Consider the following 12,615-nt stretch of genomic DNA (forward strand, 5'->3'; position numbering starts at 1 on the left):
AAATATAAAAATACTACTGGAACTTCTCCCTGTCACACACAGGTCTTATTTAAAATGAACATTGTTTGTTTTTAAGAAAAAATTTGAAAGAAGTTAACATGTCAGGAACATGTTTGTGGTATTAAAAAATTTGTTTCTTAAGAAAAGTAGAAATTTTTATTAATTTAACATATTTTCCATTCAAGAGAACATATACTTCAGTGTGTGCGAGATTATTTCTTCTTGGCACCTCAACTGCATTTTTTTCTAAATAAGAAGTGAAGGATTTTGAGAAACACAGACAAAATTATATCCACAAATGATGCCCATTATACCCAAAGTGTAAAGCATATGGAGTGTTTCTCAGAAATGTTTTGTCCAAAAAGAAATTCAGCATATTTTAGAGTGAGGTGTGTTTCCATCCCTTTTATCTTTCATCCATTGGAGAACCATGCTTGACTGTCTGTCAATGAGGCTGTTTCCACAAGCTGACTGATGCTTATTGGCAGCATAATGAACAAAGCCACACCACACTCCCTACAGTGGTAAGAAACCTTTATTGTAAAACATAATTTATTGCAGTAAAACAGTTATATTAGAATATTACATTTTGATGCAACAACAACAGACAATTTTTTAATTTTAACCTGGAGCTTCCTTGGAGCAAACCAGAAGTCCCTGACCCTGTCTGAACACCACTGAGTTGCAGGACAAGTACCAAGAGAAGTCAGCTCTCCCTGTACTGGTGAGGCCACACCTCAAGTCCTGTGCCCAGTTCTGGGCCCCTCAATTCAGGAAGGGCACTGTGGGGCTGGAGTGTGTCCAGAGAAGAGCAATGGAGCTGGGGAAGAGCGTGGAGCATTCCCTCTATTTGCTTCCTGGACTTTAAAAGAAAGATGAGACACCACATTCTCTGATGTTAAAGAACCATCACTGAAAAATCTGAAGATTCATGCTTTTCATTACATGGAAAAAATGTGCTGCGACCACCTGCATCTGCACCATGGCTGTCAAATTTTCAAGCAGTCTTTGTAATAAATAGAAAAGCGAGGGCAGTGGTGATGCACTTTCCCTTGTGTTGGCTATGCAATGTGATATGCTTAGAAAAATATTAGGCCATGGGAAATCGCTTAAGAATGATGTTCCCTGTGCATTTGTTTCCACCCTCACAAAGTGGGGGGACAACTAGTACCAGCTCTGAGGCGTTTTCACAAAAAGTATAATACTGAAATCAATTGCATTAAACTCAGTTGGACTTGTCCATAAATCTCTAACAAAATAAAATGGTTGGGAGGCACAGAAACAAGCCAAGGTTATTTTTTGCAAAGGTGGCCACGAAGAAATCAACAATCACATTTCATGCCTAAATTGCAATATTTTAACCTTCTAGGCATTTGTTAAGGCAAGTTTAATGCACTAGGATTTTTTTATGTCACTTTAGATCGTTAGAGGGACACATTATTCTGTACCCATGAGAGAAGAAATCCTCAAGCAAAATGTTTCCAATACTTTTGAGACTGCCCCAGATGACACAGGAATGGACCACTCAGGAAAATTTCTGTATGTAATAGAGAGGTAATTCTTGACTATTTAATTACAGTGTATTTTTAACAGTTTATACCCTATGTGAAATCTAACAAAAGAGTATTTTCTGAAAGAAATTACCCCAAAATTACCGTAAGTAAGCATTTTTGGCTGACAATTCGATATCACTCCCAAAAGCTACTATAAAGTATCATGTACAATATTAACACCAATGCCCACCTTACAACCTTTGACAATGTATATAATTGCTAAGATGTACAATTTAAATACCTTCTATTATGACATTTAAGTAAGAATAGCAATTTAATATTCAGTCCACTTCAAAAGGTATGCATGAGGTCATAGACAATATATTACCACTTGATCGCACAATTCAAAATAACTACTTTTGCAACTTTTAAGTACATTAAATTAATAGTTTTACATTAATTTTCAGTACTTTAAGAACTTTGCATTGTTATGATTGATTTTCACTTGTACCCAATACTAAAACTAAAAAGACCACCAAAACTCCAACCCACCACAAACACAAAAATTGGATTCTTAATCCACAGAGCCTTTTGTCATGACTAATGACATCTTAAAGATGTTTCATTTAGGTCTAATTCACCAAAACCTCTTAAAAGAACTACAACAACAAAATCCCAACCCAAACCAACCTCATAGCTAGAACTATTTCAGTCACTGTATTCCCAGACTGAACTTCAATTGGCTGCTTTTCACAAATGTGACTCAAACCCATACACAAGCAAATTGCACAGGACAAAGTGAGACGGCAATAAGCCCGAAAATATAAACTATCCATTACATAAAACTGATTTAGTCCTTTTCAACAGGGCAAATAAAAATAAATGAAAAATTCAGGGTTATGCTGAACACAGCTATCTAAGCCATTTTGAAAAAGCAGTTTGTATTTTTCAGCTAAAAATATCTCCCGCTACTCACCAAGTGTTGCAACACCTTTCCTCGTATTTTCTCTTATTTGACATCCAGAATGTATCAGTTTGCTTCAATAATTTTAGCCACACATCATAAAAACAATGTCTATACGTTTCACAGTGAATGAAAACCTAGAACAGCACAGACATATAATACAATTACCTGAAGCGAGCATTATTTAGTCTAAATTTTCACACTTAAAATATGAGCTATGAAGAAGGCCCCACAAAATGTCCCGTATGCCATTTTATTATTACTTTTAATTTTTACAGAGAATATATGGAAGGGCCTACCAAGCCTTTCGGGGGAGGAAAGGTAATGATGAAGCAGATGATGACGACACTGCAAGCTTTTAAACTAGAGACAAATCACCTACGCGCGGTTAATGCTTTGTAAACACAGTAATTTCTAATGACAAGTAAATACGTAAGTTACAGTCCAGAATTATAATCGCCTCTTCACACTCAGCCTTGACAATAAGCGCTCCCATATTTCTTGGGAGAAGCTATACACACAATGCCTATCTTTTAAAGCTACCAGAGGCCTACCCTTTAAAGGTGGCCTATGGCGACTCCTGACACGACAAACGGGGAGATAAAATCACGTGTGAATTACCGGGCGCCGCTCCCGCCCGGCGCCGCCCCGCGCCCGCCCGCCCGCCCGCGCTGCCCCGGAAGCGCTCCCGCCGCCGCCGCCTGCGGGAACATGGCCGAGTCGCCGGAGGAGGTGGCGGTGCTGGTGCAGCGGGTCGTGAAGGACATCCGCAACGCCTTCCAGCGGAACCCACACATGTGAGTGTAGCCGCGGCCGAGCGGCGCGGAGGAAGCGCTGCCCGTCCTGAGGCCCGAGGGCGCTCCGCGGCCGCCGGCGGGCGGGGTGCGGGTCCCGCGGGGCCGCGCTGGGGCCGGGGCCGAGCCCAAGGTCACGCCATGAGCTGCCGCGGGGACCAGCCGGGTCTCCTCCGAGCGGGGGGGCCGGCTCCGGGCGGCTGCGGTGGCACCCCGTTGGGGCTGGGCGCTGTGTCTCTGTCCTCGGTGCTCTCCTGCCTCCGCGGCTTCTGGACTCGCTCCGGGAACCTGAGCCGCTGGAGATCCGTGCGGCTGCGGCCGCAGCCCGGCGGCCACAACAGCCCCGCCGGTAACACGTACCGAGTCATGGAAACCAGCGGGGGCTCCGCAGTCTGTAAGCGAAGGATATGTTTTCAAAGAAAAGTTGCTAAGTGACCTCTCTCTGAACTCGATGTTTGGCAGTGTTAAACTCGTCGCACAGCCGGGATGGGGCTGAGCCTTCCCGGTGGGTGGGCCCGCCGTGCCGAGCCCCGCAGGAGACAGCGGGTTCTGTGTTTGCCTGGAGCAGAGCTCTGGCATTGGTAGGAACAAACTTTAGTATAGAAACCTCCCGAATTGCGCTTTTGGACAAACAGGTCAGTGTGGTGAATGCCACCTTCAAATCCCTGTCTGTTGGTAGAAGTGGTAGTGCTTTTCGTTATGTGTTGTTTTGCAGAAGACAGAATGGCTATGAAAATGCAAACAACAGTACTTGTTATCTTGTGACAATAAGATTTAACCAGCAATCTGCGGGGCAGATGGCCTGTTTTATTTTTCAGTGTTTTTGAACAGCCTTGAGACCCTGTTTTAAGTGCCTCACATAATTCTGTTTCCTAGATTATATTTCTCCAGCCTTTAAGACACAAACTAGGGAACTATATGCAACTTCATGTTGGTTATGGCAAATAAGGTAGCACATAATTAATAACAACTTCCTAATTTAGGTGAGGTGTATTTGTGTCTGCTGGAAACTCTGCAGTCTCTGAGGTGGCGGCCTATTAATCTGTTCCAGAAAGTGATAAGCTGAACAGTTGCATAGGAAAATTTTATGGCACTTAATTTATCCCTTTGCTTAGCAAGACAAGATTAGAGTAAATACCCTCATGTTTCTCTAAATGTAGTAAGCAATTTGGGTGGGCGGCCAGGTTTTAAAATGCAGCATATGGATGCTGCTTAAAAAAAGGCTGCGTTTTTCCTTGATGCTTCATTTTTAGGATGTGAAACATAATGTGCTGTAAATGGCCAGTATTTATGAATGAATGTTCTGATTTTTTCATAGCTCTTACTCCTCTGCCAGAATTCCATATTGGCAGCAAACTTTGAGATGGTGTTTCTGAAGAATTAGCTGCTATTGCAGTTTTCTTTCTTAGATGCAATTTCAGCGATGAAAGTAGGCTGCAAGGGCTGTGCATGCTGAGACTGATGCACTGTGGTGTGCTTCAAGTGAAAAAGTACAAGCTGCTTCTAGTTTATCCCTCAAAGTAGGAAAAGTGACAGTTCTGTCTGCTAGATTTCTGAAGTGGTTGAAACTGCTTGAAATGGGACTCTGCAGGCCAGCGTTGGCTGTGGGTCCTTTGCTGAGCAGCCTCTGTGCCTTGGGAGCACCCGGCTGAAGCCATGGTGACTGGGTCTTTTTGTGTATCTGCATCCTGTCTTCTGCTGGTCAGCTGCAGTTCTTGAATTCCTGTTGGTATCCTGAATTCAACATCTTACAGATCCAGGTTTGAATTATTTTATGTGGGAACTGCCTAACTTCACTGAAAATAAGGAATCTGTTACATGCATAGTGTTTCTATTCACTTTCCATACTTCTGTCCCCTTCTCACCTCTTTTCCAGCATTTATTGACCCTTGTCAATGTCTGCTTGTACGCCTTAGTGTCTGTCAGAATGGGTGTTCTGTTTTGGTTGGTTCATAATTTCATAAGCTTTAAAGTAGGATCAGCACTAAAGAGCGTGTAAAAATAAAATTTTAGACTAAATGTAACATAGGATTGATGTTTCTCTTTTTTTTTTACTTTAAATGAAATTTGCAGCAAGACTGTATTTTTTTAAGATGAGCTTCTAGCTAAATATACAACTCAAAATTCTTTTTGCCTTTTCTCTCTGATAGCTCCTTTTATTTCCAGTTGGATAACTGCATCAGCATACTAGTTTTCAATTTTGTAAGGCTTCTTTTAAATTTATGGGGAAGTATTTTTGCCCAGTCTTCTTCCAAGGAAATCAGAGAAGGTCCCTCTACATGGAGTACCTGAAGCTGAAGACTCAAAATGGTAGTGTCACACTAAATGCTTCCTCTCCTAGCTGTACTGTGGTATTATGGTTTTGTGACAGAGGGAAGTTTTTTGTACTATCACAGCTTTGAAAGTTTAAAGCAGGTTGGCTGTTGATTTATTCAACGGATGAGTCAGCAGATTGGGACTCTTGAAGCAGGTCCAGCAGTGGCTTGTCAATACTGTTCTGTCCTGGCTAAGGTTTGCACTGTGGACCAGCTCCAGGGTCTCCCAGATGTCATTTTGCACATCTTCTCTGGCCTCAGCTCAGGATGAAGAAGCTCTGTAGTGGCAGAAGATTTCATGGTAACTCACCTAAAACCTACCACTACTTTCTGACTGTTTCCACTGTGTGTTTCAGGTGTATGAACTGATACAGTATCCTGTAAGTATAGAAATAATATGTGAAATTTTTGGAACATGTCTGTGGTGCCTGCTTTGAGGAAAGTAAATGTAAAAGCGCTAAATAACTTCTAAATTTCAGGAGATAGTATCAGAAAACAGGGAAATCTTGGGAGAGAAATTGAACCTTACTTTAGACTAATGATACAAAGACCAATTAGAAGCAACCCTCAGTTGGTATCTTCTTCAGTATTGTGAGCATTTTGCACCAGTCACTGGACCTAAGTACAGGCATTGACCATTCTGCAGTGAGTTCAGGCAATCTTGTCATATGAGCAGGCACTGTTTCCATCATATGTTTTGCAAGGTCAGTCACTTCATTTCACAGGCACTAATTCAACAGTGTCTGCATGCAAGTCCTGCTGCAGAGGCTTGCTTTGGGTGCATGATGGAGAAGACACTTCAGGCATTCTTGACTAGTGTCTCCTGGTAGACTTGCTCTGTTGCTTTGTATTTCTGCAGATCTGAGGAGCCTTCAGAAGGACAAATAGATGGTGCCCTGAATAAATTGCTTTGTTAGTTCGGCACCCACCTCAGATAAATCTACATCCCTGGTATTTGGCGTTGTGAATTCTGTTGGTTCTCAGGAACTGAATGCAACATGATTTCAGAACCACATGAATCATCAGAAATGATTTTATAAAATAGTAAAATACCAAAGCGTTGGAGAAAAGATTGTTACCAGATGACAAATCCTAGTTTGCATCTTGGCAAAAACTGAGTAGTTACCAGATAAAGCATTTTTTGTGTTGCACTTTGTCTTAGTACATTTCAGTATGCAGTGGGTTTAGTCCTATGGTGATTTTGACTATCAGAGTGCATTCTGACGTGTTTCAAGCTGACTTGCCAGCTTTGTGCAAACCATACCTGTCTGTCATTTTGGTCTGTTCAAAGGAGCATTGTGAAACTTAGCTCACCCAAGTCTGATTTTTGCATTTGGTAATAAATAAAGGTGTGGGTGTTTGTTTTGTGGGTTTTTTCCTCTCCTTGCTGTTTACCTTTGGTATACTGTTTGTAAGTTGCAGCTGGTAAGTTCTTATGGTAATTCACAGAGTTAATTAGCCTAGCAGTGCCTGACTGCATCTTCATTGCTTCTGGAGACTTTCCTGTCCCTGTATGCAAGGCCAGGCAAAGTTTGGCCCAGGACTGGGTTTAGTGTTCATAAAACAAAGACCCAGCCGTACATAAAAAATTCAGGCTATTAATATACTGTGTTGAAAGAAGCAGACAGGAGTGTCATTTTGGGTTTAATCTTGCTTCTTGAAGAGCTTAGCTTGTGTTAAATGGAGCAGCACAGATAAGAATCTTGGTTTGATACCCATTTCTTGCTTTTAGTGGGGAAAGAGACTGCTTTTTTCTGCTCTCTGTTCTTGGCTGACCAGGGAAGCTAAAGGGACCTGAATGTGTTTTTGGAAACAGAGCCACATGATTTGCAAATGTTTTACCTCGAGTTCACCTTGCCTGTGTTTTTTGTGGCTTGTGATATATGTTTTGATGTATGGAAGATCAAATCTGTTTTCTGAATAAGCAAATACATTCTTAAACAAGCACACTGTGCCACTTTTGATTGCCTCAATAATAGTCCAGTGAGGACACAGAACTAAATCAACATGCTCAGAGTTCCCAGTAATAAATTTTACTTAAGATAATTTCATTGAGGTTGAGGAGCTGACACTTGGAAGTTTATCTGTAAATCTTGTATGAAGAAGACTTAAGATGGAGAGTTTGTTTTCTGAGATCACAAGAAATCTTTTTTATCCTTCTTGAGTTCTGAGGATTTCTCTCTTTATCAACGGTTTTTTCCATTCAATGGGAGTTGGTGGAGAAATGATGCATAATGGAAAGTATAAAATAATGTTGCTTTCTGTCCAAGTGTGAATCCTGGATGTGCTGTGTTTATTTTTAAGAAGCTGCTATTCAGCTTGCTTGAAAAACCTGATGAAAAAGTTAAATATGGTATAGCCCATTGAAGCTAAACAGCTGAGTCTCTTCTGCTTTGTTTGCTGGTACAAATGTTCATGCTTGTCACTGTTGTTTTAAAGGCTTAAGTTTCTTGTAAGGAGTTATCATCTAATCAGACTGGCCTCTGTGTCTCAAATCTTCCTCCTGTTGATTATGTTGCCTTGCATAGGATAATGAAAAATGGGACGTGTGGAAGTGAGCATATTCTTCTGTGTGATCTTTAGTTTCAGAGCATCTGGTCATGCTGCTCCAGGGCACAGCTGGGTAGCTGTTGGTTAGTCAGGTACTAGTTGGCACGTTCTGTTTATCTTGCTGAAGCAGTTGTTAGAGCTCTGTCGCATATTTATTACAAAACCAGGGTTGCTTGTATTGATTCAGCTGAGTTAAACTGGTTGGGTGATTGTCTAAAAAGAGAAAAAATGGGGCCTTCATCATCTAGGATCTTTGTGAAAATCAAATAAAACTTTTCAGATACCAGATTTCAGTAAAGATGAGGAAAAAAGATGATGGAGTATTTGGTTGGTAAGCATTGCCAGTGTGCTCTATTGAGAAAAATAATGGTCACCTACTGGAAATATGCTTAATTATCTTTCTTTCTGTTTTTTAAGAGATGAAATTGGATTAATACCCTGCCCTGAAGCCAGATATAACCGGAGCCCAATTGTCCTGGTAGAAAACAAGCTTGGTGTGGAGAGCTGGTGTGTGAAGTTTCTTTTGCCATATGTCCACAATAAACTTCTCCTCTACAGACAGAGAAAACAGTGGCTGAACAAGGATGGTGAGTTCTGAGTTGGAGAAGAGTATATTACATGATTTTTGGTGCGCATTTTTTATTCATCATAAAATCATGGAGTTAGGAAAAGAGCTTTAAGATCAGAGTCCAGCCATAAACCTGACACTGCCAAGTCCAGCACTATATCATGTTCCTAAGTGCTGTGTTTGTATGTCTTCCAAAATATCTCAGGGGATGGTGACTCTAGCACTTCCTAAACAGCCTCTTTCAATTTTGACAGCACTATCAGTGAGGAAATTTTTCCGCATATCCTACCTAAACATCTGCTGCAGCCTGAGACTATTTTCTCTCATCCTGTTGTTTGTTAGGTGTGAAAAGAGACTGGCACTCACCTGGCTACAATCTCCTTTTATGTAGTTTTGGAGAACAGTAAGGTTCCCCCAAGCCCCGTTTTCTCCAGACTAAAGAGTTCCAGCGCTTCTTTGTAAGACTTGTGCTCCAGTTGCCCTTCTCTGGGCTTACTTCAGCACCTTGATGTCTTAGTGAGTACATGGAGATGGTCACTGATGTGATCCTGCTGGCCACACTGTTGTGATCCAAGCCAGGATGTCCTTGGCCTTCTCACCCACCTGGGGACATTTCTGGCTCATTTTCAGCTTGTTGTGGCTAACACCCCTGGGTCCTTTACCACTAAGCATCTTTCCCCCTAGCCTGTGCTGTTGCTTGGCATTGTGACCCAGGGGCAGGACCCATCAGAGCCTCATACAGGTGGTCTAGGCCCATCAATCCAGCTTGTCCAGATCCCCCTGCAGAGCCTTCCTACCCTCCAGCAGATCACTCCCGCCCACAGTGGTATAATCTCCAAACTGACTGAGGGTGCCCATGTCTGGATCATTTGCCCTTCCTAATGCCAGTTGAACCTGTTATGGTGCTTACTAAGAAGAGCAGGCTTGGATTGTGCATCTTAACTTAAACAAGTTTAGGGTCATTTGAAAATAAAATTTCTTTCTCTCTTGCCCAAACTGGAAAGGTTAGAGACAGACAAGTTATTTCAGTGGGTTATTTGAGGAAGTGATGTTGATGCAAAAGGAATTTTCTCCTGTTTTCCTGAGTCAAAAGAAAAATGTGGTATCTGTATACTGTAAGAAGTGAGTGCAATGTGTTTCAGATGTAGAGGTACCAGAAATCATTAGTCCCCACAGCTTGATAATTGTAAAGTTTTATTTCCATTCTCATGTCTTTTTTTTGGTTTGGTTTTTAGTTTAACTTGCATGAAAAACTCTTTTGTATATGTTCTTTAAACAAATTCAAAATAAAGAATTATGAACAGGTGTGACATAGGAGTTATTTCTTATAAGGTGTCCTGTTCAGAGTAAGAATGAAAAAGAATAACCAGTTTATGAAACAAGTTGTTTGTTTATTATTGCAGTATCTTCTAAATAACAATTGGAAGAAAGAAAAATTATTATTATGCTGGGCTTCTCAGTGTCTTATTTCTGTTGGGTTTTTTTCTTGTAGAGACTTCTTTCTAGTATCTTTTACCTGCTATGGTATTGTTCACATCCCTCAGAAAGAGAGATATCTGTTCTGTTGAAGGGCACCCTGTGACCACTCAGTTCAGATCTTTAGTGACTCACATGCAACTGGGTTTCAGTTTTGGACTGTTACCATATTTTAATTTTTTCTGTTTATGTGTAACTAACCTGTCCATAAAGCACTGAGTGTGTCCATTTTGATTCAAAATGTGTGGGATTGCCTTCCCCTCCTGAGGCATACCAGACAGCCACCATTTATTCGGTTGGGTTGATTGCAGCTACAGCAGAGCCAGTCTCCCTGACTGCTTTATGAAATAGTGAGTTAAAGAATTATGTTTTAAATAGTGGGATGATAGCACTCATCTGGTGCAGACTCTAGCACCTAGTTGTAACTAACATGGTGTTACTACTAGGTAAGTTTTGAGAGTTTTGAGTGTAGATCTGTGTAAATCAGGAGATGATGTCTGGTCAGTAGCATTTCTCCTTTGATACCTACCATCCGCTTCTTTAGTATTTTATTTTAGACTAGAGCCTGCAACTTGTTTGGCTTTCTTTTGAAAATGAAACTCCCTACTGCTTTTTCTCTTCATTTACAAAAGTCAGTTTCAGATGTGTGAGAAGAGCTGGTCTACAGCATTTTCATGTCTGCTGTGGTTTTCTGTAACCACTGTAAAACACAGTCAGGTCCTTCATGTTAGAACACTGTTTGTAAGGGAGTTCAGTGTATTTTACTGTAATTGAGTTTCACATTTGATTAAAAGTTTGAGCAGAAACTGAAATGGTGGAGAGAATGAAGGTGGAAATCTTTCTCAGGTGGGCTTAGAGACTCTGTCAAGAGATGTTATGGTTTTCTCTTAAGTATTTTCAAGGATTTGTCTCCAGATTGCTTTTGTGATGTGCAAAAGTGCATACTTGGAATGTGGCAGGGTATTTGTGTTCTTTTGCGTCTGGTAAAGAGATTGTTTTGTCTATTACTGATTCAGAACTGAATTGTATATCCTGTTGAAGCTTGTTACAATCCGTGATTGCAGATGTAGTCTCTACTCACCTCTTCTGTTTTGTTTGAGTCACTGTAAGCCCTTTAAAATAGAACAGAGGAGAACTGCAGGCTGATTTAAGCAGCTGCTTTCAGACGTGGTGTCTAATATTTTTTTCTGACACCATCCTGGAAGAAGAAGGTGCTTTATAGTCATTCATTGATAGGTTATAGTTACAGTTTCTTTTGGATAATTGAAATCCAGAATCATGACTGCTACTCCTGCTATTATTGGAGTTCAGGAATCTAAATCTTACAGTATGGTTTTATCCTTTCTCCAGTATTTGTTAAATTTATGCATGCATACTATTTATGTTACATCAAGGTGGTTTTCTGAAGTTTTTACAAACTGCTCACAGAATATCTAAAAAATGACACAGCCATATTTAAAGGTAAGCTATTGTTTTATTTGTCCTTTTGTTGTTTAGGAGACTTTAATGTGCAAAAGGACATGTTCAGTGTGAGCACACCTAATGCAAGAGTTTGCCTGAAACATATTTACTAGAAAGCAATTTTAAATTGTAAATAAAATATGTTGGGTTTCGTAACTAACATGGGGGAATAGTTGGCAATTACTACCATTGTGTACCTAGTCTGTCATAAGACTTCCTATTAAAAAGTGGCTCAGAGGTTGCTCAGTTGTGCTATTTTTCTATTGAAAAGTGGCTTAGAGGTTACAAAATTCTGTCATTTCACATCTCTGGCTCAGAATCCACAGTTCATGTATCTTCATCTGTGTCTTACATCAAAGAACATTGACATGAAAGAACTGGGTATTACTTTTGATTTTACTTTTATCTACATCTTTCCTTTGATAATGTTCAGGATTCAATGAACCTCTGTAATGGGAAAATGGACAAAATGCAAACAAATTCTGTTTAATTCTGGACTTGACTGGGTGCTGTTACAGACCCTTGAGATTACCAGAGTGGTCATGTTAACTGGAAATCATGACTACAGAAGCTGTATTTTTTAAGTAGACTTTGAAAATTTTTTTCTGAGAAGTATTTGAAAGACTGAAATAGGCTATAATAAATTTTGCTTGATGTGCGTATAACATGTACAGTGGTAGTACCTAATAATTGCTAAAATCATTATTGTAGGTAAAATGGAAAATGTACATGGAAAAAACCACAATTTTAACTGTACCTCCTTATAAAAATGATGTTTTGGTAAATGTTCCAAACTAATTTTTGAATGTAAAATTGAAACAGTAGCCACAAAACACTTAGCAGATGTTTAATTTTATGTATGTTTGATTTTGTTTATGTGAGTAATCCTGGTTACTTGAATTGGGATAGTAGGCTGCATAAAATTAAATGTGTGTTGAAATACTTTGCTGGTTCAGGAATTGGTAAACCAAGGAATAGTGTTTGTTCATTCAGG

General features: G+C 40.2%; 1 protein-coding gene and 1 long non-coding RNA gene across 4 annotated transcripts in view; one reads left to right on the forward strand and one right to left on the reverse strand.

The window, feature by feature from the left end:
- Nucleotides 1-519: 519 nt before the first annotated feature.
- On the reverse strand, nt 520-3,098 carry LOC117243709. Of its 2 annotated transcripts, none has more exons than XR_004495534.1 (2): nt 3,012-3,098; nt 520-2,594 (listed from the first exon to the last, which is right to left on the reverse strand). It is a non-coding gene; the product is annotated as an uncharacterized LOC117243709 (long non-coding RNA). The 2 variants fall into 2 exon arrangements; XR_004495533.1 differs by having other exon boundaries at nt 2,757-3,092.
- A 45-nt stretch (nt 3,099-3,143) lies between these two features.
- Nucleotides 3,144-12,615, forward strand: part of PTAR1 (protein prenyltransferase alpha subunit repeat containing 1) — a 29,427-nt gene continuing 19,955 nt past the window's right edge. For both annotated transcript variants that reach the window (XM_015615147.3, XM_015615149.3), the window contains exons 1-2: nt 3,144-3,254; nt 8,534-8,703. In XM_015615147.3, coding sequence (XP_015470633.1) covers nt 3,169-3,254; nt 8,534-8,703 — 256 coding nt within the window. In that variant the 5' untranslated portion in view covers nt 3,144-3,168. The remainder of the gene's footprint in view (nt 3,255-8,533; nt 8,704-12,615) is intronic.

Source organism: Parus major, chromosome Z, assembly GCF_001522545.3.
Source record: "Parus major isolate Abel chromosome Z, Parus_major1.1, whole genome shotgun sequence".
Lineage (NCBI taxonomy): Eukaryota > Metazoa > Chordata > Aves > Passeriformes > Paridae > Parus > Parus major.